Source organism: Chiloscyllium plagiosum, unplaced genomic scaffold (assembly GCF_037043375.1).
Source record: "Chiloscyllium plagiosum isolate Xiang-an unplaced genomic scaffold, Cpla_swu_hap1 HiC_scaffold_1, whole genome shotgun sequence".
Classification (NCBI taxonomy): domain Eukaryota; kingdom Metazoa; phylum Chordata; class Chondrichthyes; order Orectolobiformes; family Hemiscylliidae; genus Chiloscyllium; species Chiloscyllium plagiosum.
The window spans coordinates 67526532-67547903 of record NW_028270139.1 but is presented as its reverse complement, the minus strand read 5'-3'; the positions used below and the strand labels follow the sequence as shown (position 1 = coordinate 67547903).

General features: G+C 40.9%; 1 protein-coding gene across 1 annotated transcript; it reads left to right on the top strand.

The window, feature by feature from the left end:
• The first annotated feature begins 5153 nt into the window (after positions 1-5153).
• phox2bb (paired like homeobox 2Bb) lies at positions 5154-8834 on the top strand. The gene is made up of 3 exons (XM_043700504.2): positions 5154-5606; positions 6459-6646; positions 7489-8834. Exons 1-3 carry the CDS (start codon positions 5366-5368, stop codon positions 7987-7989), a joined length of 930 nt encoding a protein of 309 aa, XP_043556439.2. The 5' UTR covers positions 5154-5365; the 3' UTR covers positions 7990-8834.
• The last annotated feature ends 12538 nt before the right edge of the window (positions 8835-21372 follow it).

Genomic DNA, 21372 nt, shown 5'->3' with positions numbered 1-21372 from the left:
ACTCTCCATTGCCCGGCCTACATTTGGGGTAATAACTTTGCTAATTTTATCCATCAGAATGAGATTACCATACTAATTCATGGGCTGCACTTGTCTTCAGGTCACAAGGGGCACTGCGATGTAAATTGTCTGATTAAACACAATCCTTTCGGTGAGGACAGGCAAAGCAGAGAAGTAAAATCACACATGTGACAAATATCCAACAAATTCCTTCACAAAATATCTCAATTTGTACAAACGTTCCCGCCCCACTGCCAACTCGTTATTAGAAATACTCTGCTGAATGTCGATAATATTATTTTGCATATTGCAGCAACAAATGTAGGGAATTGTATCAGCGGGAAAGCATGTTGAAGAATGGTTTGTTGATTAGATATTAATTAAAACTAGATTTGGGGAAATGCAATGCATTGCTTGAAAAATTCTTAAAGGCGCCGATTCCCTTATATTAGAGTGCCATTTATTCTGGGGAGGGGATTCTCGTACTATAAATGTAAAATTGTTCATGTGAAAATGAGCGTGATCTTAACTGGGTCCCGCCTTCAGCACCATTGCGCAAGAGCCGGGCTCATATACATCTTGGACTGATCGGTGCAATGGATAAGCCAGTTCATAAAGATGACAAACGCAAAGGAAGGGACGGCACGAAGGCGAGTTGGTGGGTGGAGGCTGCCAGTGTGCCGGCTTGATCTTACAGGTTTAGGGACTGGTTCATGGCAGCCGGCAAAAAGGCCTCTCACTAATTGAATTTCGTTTTTCCTCCTTTGTCATGGGCAGATGTCACTTTACATCTGTGCCTCTGTTCAAACGTTCTGCTTCTTTAAGCTTAGCAGATGTTCCCTCTCTTATAGATACTGCAAAGCTGGCCGGGAGCCGATGCACAGTTTTTACATGCATTTGGAATCCTGGTTTTTAGATACACTAATAATAACCTGAAACACGTACTTCACCATTTTGACTGCAAATAAACGATGGAAATTTCGAAAGGACGATTTGCTTTCCATTATAACTTTGCGGGAACTGTCTGCTAGTTGCTTCTTTTCAAAACAAAATAATGCCAATAATGGATTTAAAATATGTTCAGCGATGTTAGCTATGATGTTTCTGGTCGGCGTAAAATGAAAGGAATAAGCATTGACGAGAATATCTATTAAATAGTGGCGAAGAATTGAACATAACAACACTAATAATGATCCGCCTTTTCTGTTGTGTGGCCTTACTATTGTTTCAGGATGGCTGCATTGAACGGCGCTTGTATTCAGCGAGTAAATGTTGGTGAAACAAATCTAATTGAAGAGATGGGGATATTTTCATATAATTCTCACTGGGGTTGCAATATTATAGCGGGTCCCACGATGTTGTGTTTAGCCTCGGGTGAAACATCTCCTTAAAGTGAGACGTTATGCTGGCCTTGACAAGGCGTTTTCAGTCAATACATAACAGAAATACAATGGCATTTTGTTACGAGTTGTTTTGTTTCGCTGTCTTTCAACATTCCAATCTCTTCTTTCAAAAAAAAAGAAGGAAAGAGGGAAAAGAAAATGCTTTCTCCCCGATTCACGCCTGGGATGGAAAGAACAATCGCTGTTTGCTCTCTATTTGTTACAAATCATTGCAAATACCTAAACTCGTCACTTCATATGTCCCCATTCAACACGAATGCTATATTTTTCAAATAGCGCTGCTCCTCCATTGAATTATATTTATAATTAGTTTTTTTTTAAATGCATGGGAAGTTTTGCATTGTATTTAAAAGTAACTGAGCTAGAATGTGAAATTAATAGACACTGCTCTTTTTCAGAATAGAACCCCTTCAACTGATTTATTAGTTGTGCTTCGCAACGTTTCTATTCACATCTGGCACTAAAGTCGGTTCTGAGCTTTCTTTTTTTGTTATTTTCCTGGGTTTGCAGACAATATTCATGGGCTGGCTCCTACTCGCGCCTTTAATTGTGTTGGTCCCGGCTAAAAATTCGAAACGGGTGCTCCAGCTTTCAGTTCTATTAAATTATATTTGGTTCGGTCTTCCCCCCTCCACTTCCTTCTCCCCAGACGCGTGGTGGATGCCTGCTGGAGCAGTTGGTCTATAGTTTTAATAATTGAATTAGCCATTTGGTACAACTTTTTAGCCGGAGCTAGGTCGCCACAAGCTCGCGTGGAGAGCGCAAGTTGAACAAAACAAGGGGCTGCTGATTGTCAGCCCGAGTCATTTATCCTACAACTCCATAAAAACCTGGCCACAAAAGATTTTTCCCCCTTTTGGAGGCAAAGCAAACTTACAAAAACTAGAAAGGAAAGCACGATTGAAGAAAAACGCCTCCAGTTGTGCAATGGAGGCATTTCTGCTTTCATGTTGCTTTGTTTTTCTGTTGTGTTTGATGCAACTGGGTTCAGTGATTTGTCTGTTCAGTTCTGAAGCGGAAAAAGGATATTTAAAGTGTCAAAAATACAGCGCCAAACATTGCTACTTGTCCCACGGATTTTGTACACTCTCCGATGAGGCACAATTAGATTCATAATCACTCGGTTATAAGACATAAACATAGTTATTCTAGATGAAGTTAACAGTTACCTAACAATTCCAAACGGAAGTGATGGTGTATTTGATGTTATTTTATGGCAATACATTGGTAGTAGCAGCATTGGTGAAATAAGGTTTTGAAACAAAATCTCATTTGTCCTTCTAATCTGCTCACAGGTCGATCGAAGGGTTGAATAAACAGCTTTCAGCTTTGAGACAAGGCGAATGCATTGTTGAGTTTTGAGCAGGAGAGGTGACACAGATCAAAAATTGCCACCATCGAATGAGAATTCTCATAACCGGGCTCAATGAAGGTAGACTTCCACGTCTAAGTCTGTGCAGAGGTTGGCAACTCAGCGTAAAGCCTCCCCTGGTGCCAGTACCTACAGTACCTGTACATTTACACCAGGCCATTGTGGAGCTGCCCCATTCAGTTGGTCTGGTTCGGATCCCATGTTCACTGTGGCCGGTAGCGGCCAGTGAAATATCGCTGGTTTCTGCTGTCCGGCTGTCCACTACTTCACCTAAATATTCAAATCACCTCAAACCTTAAATGGAATCTGAAAAAATAAGCGCTTATTCCTTGTTATTTATAACATTACGATGCAGCATTTGGGGAAAAACAAGTTTATTCTTTTTCGCAGGACCATTTCCATATCTGCCTAGCTTGTTTATTTTACTCCACAGAATGGGAGGGGGAGAGAAATGGCATTCATATTCATGACTGAAGGAATAAATAAAGATAAATTCTTGCAATAATACTCAGATTCACATCCGTCTTTGCAGCTCTTTAGGTTTGCGACTGAACAGATTTGGAAGACAGATGCTTCCCTCGCCTTTGTCGTCTGGCTGGAGACGGATGATGAGAAAGCAATTTAGTGCAATGTGCAATTTGTTTTCCAATGTCACTGGTAACTTTGTTTTCATTTCCCCGGTAAACAACAAAAAAAAACAATGTGTACAAAGCACAAAAGAAAGCCCTTCTTTATCAAAACCACAACTCAACACGGATTAAATCGGCCATCATCAATAAGCTACAGTTCTCTGCAGCCTACCTGCTTCTAAATCCTGCCGTTTTCATTTGTGAAATGGAATACAGCCTCATCAATCCAACCTCAGCCTCTTTAAACACTGTTTGTTGTATAACATTACCTAAAAGTGATTTTAAAAATTCTGTTCCCTACTTTTACTGTCTGACCTATTTATCTTTATAGTCTCTGACTATTAACTAGAATACACTTACACGCGCGAATGAACAGGTTTAAAATAATCAGGTTTTTTTTGTTTTCAGCTATTTGATGTTTACATTTTAAAATGAATGTTAGCCTTTTATTTCCGGTTTTGTGCTGGTATTTTTTTTGTGATCCATCTAGTGAGATCCGATGCCTCTTGTACACAAATAAATGATATATTGCATACTCTACACTTGCAATAATGTTTTTCAATTTCGGTTGGTATTTAACACATAAAAGACTCATTGATGTAATTACACTAATTTTCTAATTATTTAAAATTACATCAACTGTTGCCTTATATTAGAGTGTTTCCGTGTAAAGTGCACTCTTCACAGTTGAAGGATTAATTAGAGATTAAAAATATCCCGTAGAGCGTTGGATTAAATAACACTGCATTTTTGATACATGTTTTTAACCCAATCCGAATTTTTTTTTTCAAAAATCTTCAGAAATTACCCGTCGGTGTACTTCCACGGATTGCCATGCCGCTATTTTCTACAGAATAACTTCTTCCCGTATCTACAGTTCAGTTTTGTTTAAGCTACATAAAACAATAACTGGACAATTTGGTCAAATCATGTTCCTAAGCTTTAATTATTTTGATGCAGTGTCACCTTTTGTATTTCCGGCATTAAAAATCTTTTTTTTTTAAAATTCCCACACCCATTGCATCAAGCGCAGGATCTGCTTGTGACAATCAAACGAAAATATTCTTGATTTTCGTTTATTGTCAATTATTTGAACAGATTAAATAAATGAGAAAACATTACTAATAAAAGAAACCGTCGCATCGCAGAAAGATCTTCAAACTGATTACCCTTCAATGCACAATATCGCCTTCCCTGTACATTTCCCAGCCAGGTGTGTTTAAAATAAAATCTCTTTATTTTTTCTCTCTCTCTGTTTCTCTATGCCGGCTCTATTTATGCACGGTGTCAGCGTCCAGCGAATGTCCACCCGTGATAACATTTCACGCACAACAGGGAAGAGACTTGTTGTTAAATTGAGCGTGTAACGTTATTACAAAAAAGGCGGACCATGACACCCGGCTTCCTCTCCGAAAACAGAAAATATCTCAATTTGTGCCCGAGCTATGATCGCTTAAAAAGCTTAAAAGCGTAGGGAAATTGGATCAGGGAGAATCGTCACCCAACTTTCATTATTTAAAAGTAGTCTGATTGAATTAAGGGCAGGGATATGGTTAGAGGGATGATGGAGGGGACTCTGTGCGTAATGGTGTGGTATTAAATTCTAATTAGAGATGCAGGAATCAATGATAGGGAGGTTGGGCAGCTCAGTCCCCCTGTGCCAGCCCAATAGACTGATGAGTTATTGTCATGTAAAAGCGAAGGCAATAAGACCACCGCTTTGCTATTGTCCAAGTGGAAACAGCCAAGTTTATTATGAGGACTATATGCTCTAGAGACCTGAGGCAAGGCAGCTCATAGGAGGCATTTTGATAAAACTAAGCTCTCCTCTTAGAAAGAAGCCCAGTTTAAAGCAGACTCTGTGCTGTGCACATCTACCCACCAAAGGCACCTTCTCTTTCTCTCTCTCTCTCTTTCTCTTTTCTCATTCTTTTTTTGGCCAGATATCCAGAGCCTTTTCAATGTATAAAATGGAATATTCTTACCTCAATTCTTCTGCCTACGAGTCGTGTATGGCTGGTATGGACACTTCAAGCCTTGCTTCAGCTTATGCTGACTTCAGTTCTTGCAGCCAGGCGAGTGGATTCCAATATAATCCTATAAGGACCACATTCGGGGCCAGCTCGGGATGCCCATCTCTAACTCCAGGATCCTGCAGCCTTGGAACTCTTAGGGACCATCAGAGCAGTCCATATGCAGCAGGTAAGAACCCTTTGCAATCCTTTCCAAAGAGTACCCCTTCTCCCCGCAACAAACATGTATATAGGAAGGTTGATTGCATTTGAAAATTGAAATGTGTTTAGTATTTACCAAACGAAATTTGCTTACACAAATGAAAGAATTTATCACGTTAGAAGCGATTGCAGGCAATGGGTAATTCAGTTACAGGGTTACACTATACTAGTCACACCCGAACCGCCAACAAAATTATCTTAAGCTGCCAAAATGATAGGCATAATTTATTTACTTTGCGATGATACGTAAAGCTTAGAAAATCTGTCCTGGTGTAATTAAATAACCAAAGACTAAAGCTCATTACCAGAGTGTCTTTAAAGCAGAGTGGCTTGGACTTAATACGACGATCATTTTAAAACGTTAGACAAACTTTAATAGGCATAAAATTTAGGAAAGGGTATTTATAGACAATTTTGCACGAAATAAATATATTTAAACCAAACAAAAACATTAAAATGCTAAATCGTCTGATTTTATTTCCAATTATATTTCCCCCTACATTTTGAGGGAAAGATTGCGAATAATTTATTTTTGTACCATTCTTTATTCCACTAATTATAACTTGATTTAATCTCAGATCGTGTCTTATACTTAACCACATTTTTTAAATATCTGGCTTCTCTTCAGTGAATTGCAAAGCGGAATTGAGAACTGCCTTTTTCTACATCTATCTTGTACTTAACTACAGTTCTGAATGCTATTGTTTTCTACAGAAGAATTAATCATGTTTCACTACGTTACTTTAAGTGTATTTGCCTTTTTTGTTATAATTGTATTGATTTGTGGACTTTCCCCTTGGCTGTCTGCTTTCGCACCCAGTACCATACAAGTTGTTCACGGATCACGGCGGCCTGAACGAAAAGCGGAAACAGAGACGGATACGGACCACTTTCACCAGCGCTCAGTTGAAGGAACTGGAGCGTGTGTTTGCAGAGACCCACTACCCGGATATTTACACACGCGAAGAGCTGGCTCTGAAGATAGACCTTACCGAGGCCAGAGTGCAGGTATTTTTGGGGAACACTGATCTAGGACAGCACCACTTCAGTTTAACAATTACATTTTCTCACCTCTACGTTACTCCAATATCAGTAACACTTACAATAGATTGGTACATATCTAGACACATTCAATAACACTATTGCATATTTGAATAGCGCCTTCACCCATTGTATTCATTATTGAGTAGCGATTGCCTAAGAATGAGAGTGCAGTAACAATTTATCCATCCACATCTGTTTATCGGGGTTATCTTATAGAATAGGGAATGCAATATTATTCGCTCCGTGGTTATGTGAGTTACTGCAACATAGAAGGGAAATCACATCAGAGATAGGCCTCAAGGAGGAGGGAAAATCAGATCTCTGGAATAAAAGGGGACAACACCGATCCGCTCCAGTATGTTCATGATACCTTCATATTGACGATATAGATCAGCGCGACGCGCGTGTGGATATATACAAGAGATAAACAGAAAGGGAGATAGTGTGAGCCCTTAAGGCGCTATCAGTGAACTCCTGGGAATGTGACAGGATAGTATCTTCATGCAATAACAGCACGCTCAGGAACCCTTCCCCGTCCACAAGTATACCATTAACCTTCAGCCTTGTTGGGGGGTTCCTGTATTCCCGCTCAGGCCCGATCCGGTTTCTGAGCACTTTCTCACCTGGTGTTCATGAATGGGACGGTGTGATTTGAGTGAATCTCTTGTGCGGCCGTGAATTCATTTCTTGTTTCACACCACACCGGTCCGTCCCCGTCTCGAACTTCCTGTGCCTGTCCTTTCCCCCCTCCCCCCCCCCCCCCCCCCTCCCCCCCCCCCCCCCCCTCCCCCCCCTCCGTGCTGCAGGTTTGGTTTCAGAACCGGCGGGCTAAATTCCGCAAACAGGAGCGAGCGGCGGCGGCGGCGGCTGCAGCGGCCAAGAGCAGCGGCTCGGCCAAGAAATCCGACCTGCGCCCCGAGGACGACAACAAGGACTCGAAACCGGCCGACCCGGACAGCACGGCTCCGGGCAGCTGCGTGCCAACCCCGGGCACCGGCGGCGGGGTGTCTGGCAGCGGGGCAGGGGGAGGGGGTGGAGGGGCTGGAGGTGGTGGAGGTGGTGGTGGAGGGGGGGGTCTGGGGGCCGGTGACTCCGCCAAAGCGGCGACCGCGGCGGCTGCAGCGGCGGCGGCGGCAGCGGCGGCGGCAGCGGCGGCTGCGGGAGTAGCGGGTACCGGCTGGGCAACAGGCCCGGGCGGAGTGAGCGCTGTGCCCGATTCAATAGGAGGGCCTTTCGCTAGCGTGCTGTCCTCACTGCAGAGACCCAACGGAACCAAAGCCACTTTAGTAAAAAGCAGCATGTTCTGAACCCTTTACCCTCCCCACCCCCCACCCCCCACCCCTCGTCCTTCCAACACTGGGATTTCAAAAAAATGTTTAAGGGAAAAAAAAACAAAAAAAAAACATTTTGTGTGTCTTTCTACAGCGGTGTTCTGTGACTAAACTGTAAGTGTTATTCTCAGTATAAATTGTCTTCTCTAGTTGACCTTAAAAGACCCTCCCTTCCCTAATCCCTTCCCCTCCCACCCCACCCCACCACACACACCTTGTAGTCTATCTAGAGTGTGTTTATGGATAATTCAATACAAAACTGATCATCACGGGTTGAGTTATTTTGTTTAGGTAAAAGCTGGTTCATATTATAATAATAATGGTATATATTTTTGTTAAATGCATGTTACCGTCCTCTCCGCCCCCAACACCTCTCTCTCGTTCGAAATTATGGTGAGCATAATCCTCATAAATTATGTTCAGGAGTTCAGAATTATTTATATGTGGTATAATGGATGCTTATATTTAAATAAGGGAAATATTTCTACGTGTGCATATAGTTTTCCAAAAGTGTACCATTAACTTGATTGTTGATAATAAAATGCGAAGCAAAGGTTGGAATATGTTTCTGTTTTTTGTTACTAAAGCTGTGGCGATATGGCCTAGGGGCTGAGGGATAAAAAGTAACCTAAAACAGGGTAGCAACTGTGTGTTGTCAGCTCCAGGCTACAGGAGAATGTCAATGTGAATTTCTTAAATATTGTTGGCCGACATAGAGTGAACATTATTCTAATATATATTAACATCTGTTTCGTCTTGTGTGGAGAAGCTCAAACACATTTTTAAATGGAGTGGTTTGAATTACAGTATTTATAAACAGATTGTGATTGTATTAGTTTTCATTTTTAAGTGTCATCTTTGATGGAAATACCAGAGACGACAGAAGCAGAACTGTGAAATCATAATAATAAAAAAAGGCAAAACCCATTTGCTGATTAATGCTGCAGTTTCACTTTGTGCTGTCGACATATCCGAAAAGTTAATTATCAATCCATTGCATTAACCCCTTTCTTCTTGAAGACGAATGTCTCAGCTAATCACAGAAAAGGATGTTTCAATTTGAATAAACAGCTACAATGTTTCGCTCGTCTTTTTAAAAAAACTCTTAGAATTATGTTGGATTTCCCTGAACTGATAAAGATCTTACGACGAATTGAGATGAATGGATTATGTTCTTGTTGCTTAAAGTAGAATCAATAAAATGATTTCAGATGTGTTGCGTAAACATACACAATAAAACAAGCAAAAGTTATTGTAAGTTAATATCATGTAAACCGAGGGTGTAAAGGCGATTAAACCTGCATTTATTAAATCCTTTCAGCGCCTTAAGATGTGTACTTTTGAAGTATATTCACTGTCATCGTGACAGTCAAACCTCCCCCGACAAGATTCCACAGACGACAATAAAATATACGATCAGATTATAAAAGCAAAATGCTGCAGAGCTGGAAATCTGAGGTAAACACCGAAAAACACTGAACAGATCAGACAGCATCTGTGGGAGGAACAGCTTCTCGGTAGATGCTGTGTGACATGCTGAACATTTCCAGCATTTTCGCTGATAGTTATACATCATCAAATGATCTGCTTTTGTGCTGATGCTGGCTGTGGTGAGGGACAATGAGAGTAAAGTAGGCACCAATTGGCCCACGCAAGTTAATTACATACTATTCAGATTTTACTAATAAAGAGGCGATTAGGTCTTTCCCACTGTCCTATGAAGGACGACCTGTATATATTTACCATTACCTTGCTAATTAAAAGCAAGAGCGGGATCAAACGAAATGTAAAATGATTGATTTTGCAACATATTCCTCGAACATTAGTGAATATTGCATACAGCAAGTGCAATGGGAATCGACTTATAATAAGCAAATTCTATTTGTTATTTCGAAAATAAAACAGTACTTTGTTTTTCAAATCTGACTGCTCAGGTACAGCATCTCATCAACTATCAATAACCATCAAAACAAACCAAACCCGGCATGCTCCTACTGCCTTTGGGGAATGCGAGGAGATCTGAAACGCAGTACTGAGTCTGGACATTGGTTTGTCCTGGGTGAACTGACCGTAATAACTGGCTCTTTGTAAGTAGCTGGTTGACAATGGAAATATAGAGTGATTAGGAAAGATATTTTGTAATCAACTTGCTCAATAATGTTATTACAAACCTCTGGAGCAAAGTGGATGTGAGCTCGGGTCTCTTGGCTCAGAGATAGGGACATTACCATTATGCCACATGACCCCTTCCACGCAGTTAGCAAACACAAACCGACCCAAGCTACGACTAAAGGCAAATCATTTTTCTCAACGATAGCTAGATTATTTAAGGGCCGTGAGAGGAAAAACAAAATGCTCTCTCAGTTAAGATGAAACGGTGGTAAATGGGCGTGTTCAATGGCATGTACAGTGGTTGGCACATCCAACATGTGTCAAAGACAGCTTCCTAATTTCCCAAGACTTTTGGTAGCACTTATATTTGCAAAGCCACATCCGGGCAATAAATCCACAGATTCGAAGAGAATCTATGAAGAGAAATGTCTGCAACGATTTCCACGTTTTCCCTTTTATACGAAATAATTTTCGAACGATACTCATTTAAGTGGGTGCTGTTGCTAGAAGGTTATCGCTTATACAACAGCCTGTGTAAACGAAAAGAACGCTTTAGGACATATTTTCATTGATAATGTCGAAAATCACTCGAATAATTGAAGCAATTCCCTTTTTTATATGAAAAATCACATTATTATTATTATAAGATTCCGCATCATATCGCAGCATTTCAACAACCTGCTCAGACATCTTGTGCAAATACCGGTGACCAATATAATTAATGAATCAACCATCCCATAACGAATCACTTAAGAAAAGGCTGCTACAATATTTCCTCAACATAAAGCAATGACTACAATCGAAGTTATGGGTTTCCTAGGTTAGTGCTAATACTTTCTAGTATGAGATTGGAAAATTATCTTGTATCTCAACGATCTTACTGAATGCAAGCTGATTGCAGAAGCCAGTTATTGATATTTCAGTACAGATGCGATCAAACAGATTAGGTGCCACTCTCCGGTTTTCTACGTGAACTCCCATCAGGTTTTAATTCTTTATGTCTCCCAAAAGAGATTTCCATCAAATAGTCGGTGTCTGTTAAACTGCTGGGGAATCATGTCAAATAGTTTTGATGCCGGTGGGTGACCCCTAATTCCCATCAAGTGGACAAAGTGTGAATTCCTGACACTGTATTCTAAGAGAGCTTCAATCAATGATATTAGACGCTGGTACAAGTCCCCAGTGCCCTAAGAAAGAATGTGATCAAATAGACGCAAAATCAACCAAAATGGTGTCAATTCATAAAATTCCAAGAACCTTTTCAAACAAAAGGGATTTCAATATTTGATGCTACAATAAAGTTTCCATAGAAAGGAATTCGATAATGGGAATTCCGCCGGCTGTTGATCTCAATCTCAGTTTACCGATGGAGTTTTTCATCTTGCAAATTTCTAACCAGTCATTGGAATTCTATATTCTAGTCAGTCTGGCTGTGAATTTTCAATATGTCATGAAAGATTCCCTTGTTAAAAGGAGTACTTGTTTGTGATAACCTCATGAATGGGATTATCAAACTATTCCAAAGGAAGTGTTCTTCTCAAACCACATAGAAGTGTTTGTCATCATCGTGTTAGCTATAATTCAATTGGTAGCAAAAAATTGTGAGTTTTAACTTCCCTTCAGTAATGTGAGCACAAAGCTTTAGGCTGACACCAGTTGAATACTGGGAGTCCTGTATTGTAGGAGGTCTCTTAGAAGAGATAGAAATGGAGACCCTCTGAGCTCTCTTAGGCAGATGTTGAAGATTTCATGATCGATCTTTATCCTTCAATCAGCATTTCAAAAACAAATGGCCAGGTCATTATCACATTGCTGCAGGTCATTCGCTTGGAGAAAGGTGAAGAGGCAGAGGTCATGGTCCACATTTGCACCAATGATATAGAATGAAGAAGTGATAAGGTTCTGAAAGTAGGTTTTAAGTTGTGAGAGAAGAAACTGAAAATCCAGACGTTCATGCAGAAGTATTAGGAATACTCCCAGTGTAGCATGATAATGAGAAACGTGATGATTGAGTGAATGAGCACATTGCTGAAAAGTGAAGCAGGAGGGACAACTTTAGATTTCTGGGGCTTTGAACTCTATGATGTCACAGGTGGGGGACCTTTTATGGGAAGGATGGCTTGCTCTTGGTAGGAACGGGACTAGTCTCTCACAGGTATATTTGTTGGGCAAGGTTTTAATTAATTGCTGGGGAAGGGGCAACCTGAGAGGGAATTCAGATAGAATAAAAACAAAGCTGATCATAGGAAGTAGAAAAGCTGCAAATGAAAGTAGACAGCAACAAAAATAATTCTAGAATCAACCAGGGCCAAATTACAGAACAGTGCTTTTAAAAACAGAAATGAATAATTCTACCTGAATACACACAGCATTTGCAAAATGATAGGTGAATTGACCACACTCAATCAAGTAAAGGAGGACGATGTAATTTGATTTGATTCATTGTTGTCACAGTAGCACAGCGAAAAAAATTGTTTTGCGAGCAGTACGGACAGATCATAGCAAACAAGGACATATAGATCATAGAGTGCTTAGACATAGTGAAGCATACAAGATTGCACCTGTACAAGAGATACACAAAGCAAGATCAAAATTAAATTTAAAATTAGAGGGGCCTATTCAGCGGGGAGTAAGTGAGGATTGCAGTTGCTGGAGATCAGAATTGAGAGTGTGGTTCTGGAAAAGCCCAGCAGGTCAGGCAGCATCCGAGGAGCAGGAGAATCGACGTTTCGGGCAAACGCCCTTCATCAGGTCCATTGAGCAGTCTAATAACAGCAGAGAATAAGCTGTTATTGAACCTGTTGGTGCGTGTGATCAAGCCTCTGTATCTTCTACATTGTGGGTCTTCCTACAGCACATCGACTGCAGAGTTCAAGAATTGAATTTATTTTCACGTGAGAAGTTTTGTCTTGCGAGCAACATAAGCAGATCACAGAGTTACGTAGCATAGATAAGACTGTTCACCACCATCTTCTTGAAGGCAGCAAGGGATGGGCAATAAGTGCTGGCCAGCCAACAATGCCTTCATCCGAGGAGAGAATTAAAAAAATTACAGAGTCATAGTAGCAAACTCGAGACTGAATATTAAAGTATATTCAATATTTTGGGAGGATAATCAAAAAGAAAAGTGGGTAATGCTAATAAGTTCTGGAATTGATGCATTAATGAGAGGAAGGACATACTTATCTGTTTGGATTGAGGTAAGAAACAGCAAGGGGCAGAACACGTTGATAGGAGTGGTTCTCAAACAGCAAAGAATAATGGTAATGCAGGGTGCAGTATAATACAGGCAATTATATATCCATGTAAGAAGTACAATTCAGTAATCATGGGTGACTTTAATTTATACTGGATAAGAATAAGACTGGATAAATTTAATGTGCACAAATGTTGTGGGGCAGGAGTGCTGTGATGGATCAGGAAAATACATTAAAAGTTTGACAGTAAATCGGTATTTAAAGAAACAATGCCTCGTTTAAAAAAATATATAAGGCAAAAATCCCCATTAGGTAAAGTGAGAAAACCATGGCTAATGTGAGAAGTTAAATATTAGGTCAAATGAGGAAGCTTATAAAGTTGCTAAAAATGTAGTAAGCCTGAAAATTGGACGAGTTTTAGAATTCAGCAAAGAAGGACAAATGAATTGATAAGGAATGCGTGTCAAGCATGAATGTAAAATTGTATGAAGCATAAAAATTGATGTTTAGTCAGTAAAAATATTTAAAATGAAAAGGTTAGTAAAGACAAATGCGAATCTGTTACAGGCAGAGAGATAAGAATTTATAATTGAAAATAGAGATATGTTAGAGAAGCAAAATAAGTAATTTGCATCTGTGTGCATAGAAGAAAATACAAGCAGTCCACCTGTAATAATTAAGATCCAAGCGTCTAGTGAGAGTATGTAATTGAAAGAAAGTAGTATTGCAGCATTTAAAGGGACTGAAAATTGCTAAGCTGCAGATCCCTGATGACCATCAACATACAGTGTGTAAAGATGACTCTCAGATAAAGGACACATTGGTGATCATCTTTCAAAATTCTATTAATTCAGCAATGGCGCTTGCAGTTGGAAAGATTACAAGTATAATTCCACTGTTTCTGGAAGAAGGGAGAGAATCCTGGGAACTTTAGACCTTCTGGGTTGAATTCAGTCGTAGGGAATTAGAATCCATTATAAAAGATGCGGTTACTCGATATTGAGAAAGCAATTATCTGAGTGGGTAGCGTCAACGTGGGTTTATGAAGGGAAAACCATGTCAGACAAACCTGGTTGAGTTTTTGAGAATGGTTTCAACAGAGTTGAAAGGGGAAACTTTCTTTCCACCCTCGTAGCGAATACCAAATGAATAGCCTCAGAGCAGTTGTGGATGGAACACAGTGTGTATATGTGTGATTCTATCTACTTTGCTAAGAGGAATTTAATGGTGAGGAATTAGGAAGTGTTGATGTCCAAAGGGGCTTTGCTGGCTTGTTCGTAAGTTACTTAAAGCTAGCACGCATATGCGACAAGTAATTCAGAAGGCAAGCAATATGTTAAACTTTAACACAAGAGGATTTGCTTATAGGAGCAAAGTTTTAGTTCAATTGTTTAGAACACTGCACCTGGAGTAATGTATACAATAGTGACCCCCTTGCCTAAGGATGAATATACTTGCCACAGAGAGAGTGGGCAATCATGTTTGGTCATGAGTCACCAGACTGATTCCTTAGGTGGTGACTCTGAGTCTAGTTTTGTATTCTCTGAAATGCAGATGAATGAGAGGCAATGGCATAGCAACTTTCAACGTTCTTAAATAATTACTGATTGGATGTAGAAATAGCATTTCTCCTAGCGGTGAGGTCTGGGATCAGGGGAATCAGGGTCATGACCAAAGGCAAGCTATTTAAGCTGAGACGAAGAGGAATTTCTTCACTCAGAGGGTGGTGATGCTCTGGAATTGCCTATCCCAGAAGCTTAGTAAATTCAGGAGCAAGACTGATAAACTTCTAGTTATTAATGACACCAAAAGGTATGGTGGCAGTGTGAAAATAGGGTATCTAGGCAGACCACCAGCCTTGATCTTGAATGACGCAGCAAGTCTGGCAGCGTCTGTGGAGAGAGAAACAGAGTTTACACAGTTCCGAAGAGTCAGACTGGACTCCAACCAGTAACTCTGTTTCTCTCTTGTCGAAAAGTGTGGTGCTGGAAAAGCAACATCGGAGGAGCAGGAGAATCGACGCTACAGGCATAAGCCCTTTATCAGGAACTTATGCCCGAAACATCTATTCTCCTGCTCCTTGGATGCTGCTTGGCCTGCTGTGCTTTTCCAGCACCACACTCTGGACTCTGCTCTCCAGCATCTGCAGTCCTCACTTTCTCTCCCTGTTTCTCTCCTCACAGATGCTGCCAGACTTGCTGAGTTTCTCCAACACATTTTATTTCAGACTTGCAGCATCGGCAATATTTTTTTCAGTTAGATAGGTGGAGCCGGTTCAAGGAATCGAATAACCTATTTTTGCTCCTGCATTGTTTATGGGGAGTTTGTTGTGTACAATTTGTTTTCACGCAGAGGGTGGTACGTGTATGGAATGAGCTGCCAGAGGAAGTGGTGCAGGCATTACAACATTGAAAAGGCATTTGGATGGGTATATGAATAGGAAGGGTTTGGAGGAATATGGGCCGGGTACTGCAGGCGGGACTAGATTGGGTTGGGATATCTGGTCGGCATGGACGGCTTGGGCCGAAGGGTCTGTTTCCGTTGTGTACATCTCTGTAACTCTATGACTCTATTTCAACAGTCCGTCCACTTCAAAAATAAAGTCCTTAAGTAGCTGCAAAGTGTTTTAAAACTACTGTATTCGAAAAAGGTCGACATGAATGAAACTCTTTCTTTCAATCCTAGTAGTGAATCCCAACAATGAACTTCCTCAGATGTGGTGTATTCTGTTACGACAATCTGTCATATATCAATGGGAATTCTCATTATAAGATCGGACGCGGACCCAACATATTCCAACAGACCAAATCTGGGTCCTTTATATCTCAGTAAAGATTCCCATCAATTTGTGCTTCAGATGTTATTACAAAAGCGATAGAAATCCATTTCTGGATGTTCCTAGCCGCTGGCCGAGTTCAATGATCTTGCTGTGAGGGTCTGTCGCCCTCTGCAGTGTTTATGAAGGATTCGGGTTCTCCGGCAGTATGTGCTCAGTCATATTTCCCCATGAAGCGAGTTAATCAGATTTTGTTAACATTTGTTCAAATAATTCATTGTTACACCTGATTAATTTCGCATCAATTTGATCCCGAACGAATTTTAGCGAATAAGTGAGGGAATATTGAGAGTTTCCGCGTGGATTAACTGTTCCCTAATATTAAAGCACAATGAATCCTAGGAATCTAGATTGTACGGATGACAGATTTACTGCACGGCCCTTATTAATAAAGAACACATTTCTATGTCCCCATATAAAAGTATTGATTTGAACTTCGGAATTTTGACTGGGCATAGCCTACCTTTAGTCATTCCTTGAACATTTTTGTTCCAAAGAAAATAGCCACGGCGCAGCTTAGATATCAGAGAGTATGTGTGGGTAGTTGTCAAAGAGGGGGCGTTAAGTCTAAAGAGCGGACCCTGTGCTGAGATCATTTCGATGTGCATCCTTTACTACTGAATTGAACTATGTTTTGTGTCAGTGTCCTGGGTACGTTTCAGATTGCAATGAATTGCGGACACATTTAACGGTGGTTTTGTACAACGGACTTGTATTATGTGTCCGCCTAGTTCAATGGAAATCAAAAACACATATCTTCACTAACACACTCTCATTAACTCGTAAAATACTTTAATTTAAATTGGTAAATTTAGGGGAACAGCACAATCAAAGGCTTTTGATGTGGTTGACGTTAATGATTTTAGTTAGAAATCACACAACACCAGGTTATAGTCCAGCAGGTTTATTTGGAAGCACTAGCTTTCGGAGCGCTGCTCCTCTATCGGGTGGTTGTGGAGTGGAATTAATTAAAATACCGCCTCTGGAGAAAGTGTGATAAAACAATTGCAGTGAATCGGAGAGGGAATGACTGAGGATTGCATGTGCTAAAACTGACGCCGGAGAAGTTTGGGTCGGGGAATTTGTAATGTTTTAAAATGTTTCTGGGAAACGTTAACCAGAAAGGAATGTTGAATATTAGCGGTGCTTCAATGATCAATAGTCGAATTAAGACAAAGTGACGGCTCAATCATCCCTGATTCAAGTAAAAGTGATGGGAGATTTCTGGGCTGAACCGAGTGAAATGCAGACCGTTTGCTCCCGAGCTTTGTCAGAAATGTTTCCGCAATCTCCATCGCTGCAGACTCGACTTGGGCATTTCCACTGACGGCTGGACTCAATAAAGGTTTCCCCAAAAGAATTACAGTGGGTTGGGTTCCGAATTGTCAGACAGGGCCGCCAGGTTTGGATATCAAGAATAATCACTGAACATGCTCGAAACCCGCCTCAGGCCTGGCGCCATCTGTGGGGGGGAGAAACAGTTCTGAAGAAGGATGACTGGACTCGAAACACAAACTCTGCTTCTATCTCCGCAGATGCTGCCGGACCTGCCGAGTTCCTCCAGCAATTTCTGTTTTTGTGTGTGAGAGAATAATAGAGTTAACGTTTCAGATCGACGGTCCTTAAATGAGTAATTCGTTCTGACCTCCCTTTCTCCGATGCTGCCGGACGACCTTTAAGCATTTCTGGCATTTTCTGTTTTTATCTCCGACTTCCAGCACCCGCAGTACTTTACTCTTGGTTGAAGGTTTTATTACCAGTTACTGCAATAGCGGGATTTGAAATCAAGTCCCCAGAACATTATCTAGCTCTACAATCCAGCAAGTATACCATTAGGCCATCACATCCGCAAACTTAAGCGATGTTAGTGGTATCAGTAAAATGTTTGCAAATTTCCCCATTATTAGATCTGAATAGTCGATTTTCCCTTTACGAGGCTCAGATTGAAAAAGGAAACCTCTTAACCGATGAACGAAAGTTGTGTCAATTATTTTCAAGGATCTTCTATATTCCCAGCAATGGGCACCATGCGTAACAACAATAAAAGCATTGAGATTCTTTGTTGAGCTCAAGAAAGCATTTTATATTGTTTCACCAACCTCTGGGGCTTGAGACTGTCAATTTGCTGGGAATAGTATGCATTTCTTAAATTGCTTCATAACCTATTTATTTTGTTTTCCTCAGGTAAGTTAATGTGATTTCAGTGCATTAAGGCCTCATGCTCTTTAGTAACTGTGTTTGGAAACATCCTGTGCTCCATACTTGAACAGCTGTGAATGAAGACAGAGCATCAGATGCATGGTCAGTTTGATCAATAATTAATCTGACAAAATTGTGCATAAAGTAGTCATGAGCAAATATGAGCCAATTATTTTCAATTGCTCCAAGATCTGTTTCATTGGTTGGGAGTGACTTTGCTTTTATGCATAACTTTGTTCCATCTCAGCGTGCTGGATAACCAGAAAATGGGTGAACTGAGATTGACATTTCCTGGGATGCCTGTTGATTCCAGTGTTGTTTAGTATGTGTTCATTTGGATTAAGAATATGGTGACTTTTCAAAACAAGTGGATAGATTCTTCTCTTTTAATGGATTGTAACTCATTGCTGATGATCCTTCCTGGAATATTTCAAATGAATACTGAACTCAACTAGCACATGGTTGTACTTTTTTCATGTAGCATTTTATTCTGATCAGGAATGTACTGCCTAAAAGGTAAGTGGAAGTAGATTTCAAAGGGAATTGGAGAAATAATTAAAGGAAGGAAAATATAGGGCTTTGGGAAAACATAGGAAGAAGAGAAAAAGGAGTCAAGAGAGGCCAAATGACTCCTTTGAAATCTTGCCATGATTCAGTACAGTCATTGTAGTCCTTCTACCTCAGCTCTATATTGTCATCATATCACCACTTCTCTTGATTTCCTTAGCATCCAAATATCAACTGGTCCCAGTCATATTCTCTACTGTGAACTCAGAGTGAAAATATTTATTCAGCACCTCTAGATGTCTGCTTTTACCCGATATAATTTTCCCTGTCACTACCTCCAAGGCAATGTTTTCCAAAGTGTTGGTTGAAACCCCATTTGGGAGTTAGAGAATCAGTGAACTGCTGAGTGTTCTCGCTGTTTTGTATGTAATAAATTTGAACCATGACAGATGCATGAGAGGTAGTACCACTGTGGTCACACTGGTAGCTGCAATGACCAGAGAGAAATTCTGTGCATCAGGCATCTAATGAATGTACCCAGTACCTAATATCCTGTGTTGGAATCCTCTGCAGTTGCAACCTTACAACGCTAGCTCAAAGGGACATGAGGCATTGAGTAGGCAGTATTACATACTCCGGTGGAGTACAGCAGATCATTCCTATGGTAACTGAAGCCAGATCTTCCTGAGCTACCAGTTGACACTGACCTCCACAGTGACCTCTGACCACTGCCTTCATCAGTGAGGATGGCCCTTTATTACACCCCATAGGGGAAAGTACTCCCCTTCTTTCCAGGATGGCCTTCAGGAGAACATCTGGGGAGGTGTTACCAAAGTGTGGTCTCACCAGGGACTTGTAGAGCTGCAGCAAAACCTCGTGGCTCTTAAACTCGATCCCCCTGTTAATGAAAGCCAAAACACCATATGCTTTCTTAACAAAATGTGTGGTCTTTGACAATGCTGGGATTGGATGAGGCTAATGAGCAGGGAATGGTGATGCTTTTGAGTTATACACTTGTTTCCTAAGTGCCTTTTAAATTACGTGCCTCAATGTTGATCCAGGTAGGTCCAGCAAGAATCAGAAAAAATGTGGTGCTTTATCCCCACATGCAGCATCTGAAGATATATACAATCAAGCAGGAAACCCTGTCCTGCTAAGTAGAAGTCTATCCCATTTCATCATCCTCTTCCATTATTAGTCTCAAAAAAGGAAAATTCCTCCCATTGAGTTTTTCCTCCCCCATTTCATTCTTCTCCAATTGAAGCTGTCCTGGCATTTGGCAGCTTCATTTGTAAGACTTTTCTTAAAACAATTTTATAAAGATCACTTGCAGGGTGTGTGTGTGTGTGTGTGTGTGTGTGTGTGTATGTGTGTGTGTGTGTATGTGTGTCTGTGTGTGTGTGTGTGTGTGTGTGTCGAATCGTATGGTTTTATTTCTGGCAAGTATCATTGTCTTTGAGTGTCATAGATGGTTTCTCTCCGATGGGGCCCAGTGGGTTTTAGAACATAGAACATAGAAAAGTACAGCACAGAACAGGCCCTTAGGCCCACGATGTTGTGCCGAGACTTAATCCTAATGTAAAATATAATAACTTAACCTACGCACCTCTCAACTCGCTGCTATCCATGTGCATATCCAGCAGTCGCTTAAATGCCTCCAATTACTTTGTTTCCACCACCTCAGCTGGCAACGCATTCCATGCATTCACAAACCTCTGCATAAAGAACCTACCTCTGATGTCTCCTTTATATCTTCCTCCTAATATCTTCAAACTATGACTTCTTGTACTGGGGAAACATCTCTGGCTATTAACTCTATCTATTCCTCTCATTATTTTGCACACCTCGATCAGGTCTCCTCTCTTCCTCCTTCACTCCAGAGAGAAAAGTCCGAGCTTATTCAACCTTTCTTCATACGGCAAGCCCTTCAGTCCAGGCAGCATCCTGGTAAACCTTCTTTGCACCCTCTCTAAAGCCTCTGTATCTTTCCTATAGTAGGGCGACCAGAACTGGACACAATATTCCAAGTGTGGTCTCACCAGGGACTTGTAGAGCTGCAGCAAAACCTCGTGGCTCTTAAACTCGATCCCCCTGTTAATGAAAGCCAAAACACCATATGCTTTCTTAACAACCCTATCCACTTGGGTGGCAACTTTGAGGGATCGATGTACTTGCACACCCAGATCTCTCTGTTCCTTCACTCTGCCGAGAATCCTGTCTTTAATCCTAATCTTGTCTTTAATCTTAATCCTGTCTTTAATCCTAGATTCAGCATTCGAGTTCGACCTTCCAAAATGCATCATTTTGCATTTATCCAGGTTGAACTCCATCTGCCATTTCTCAGCCCAGCTCTGCATCCTGTCGATGTCGTGCTGCAGCCTGCAGTAGCCCTTTATACTATCGATGACACTGCCAACATTTGTGTCATCTACCAATTTACTAACCCACCCCTCAACCTCCTCATCCAAGTCATTTATAAAAACTACAAAGAGCAGAGGCCCAAGAACA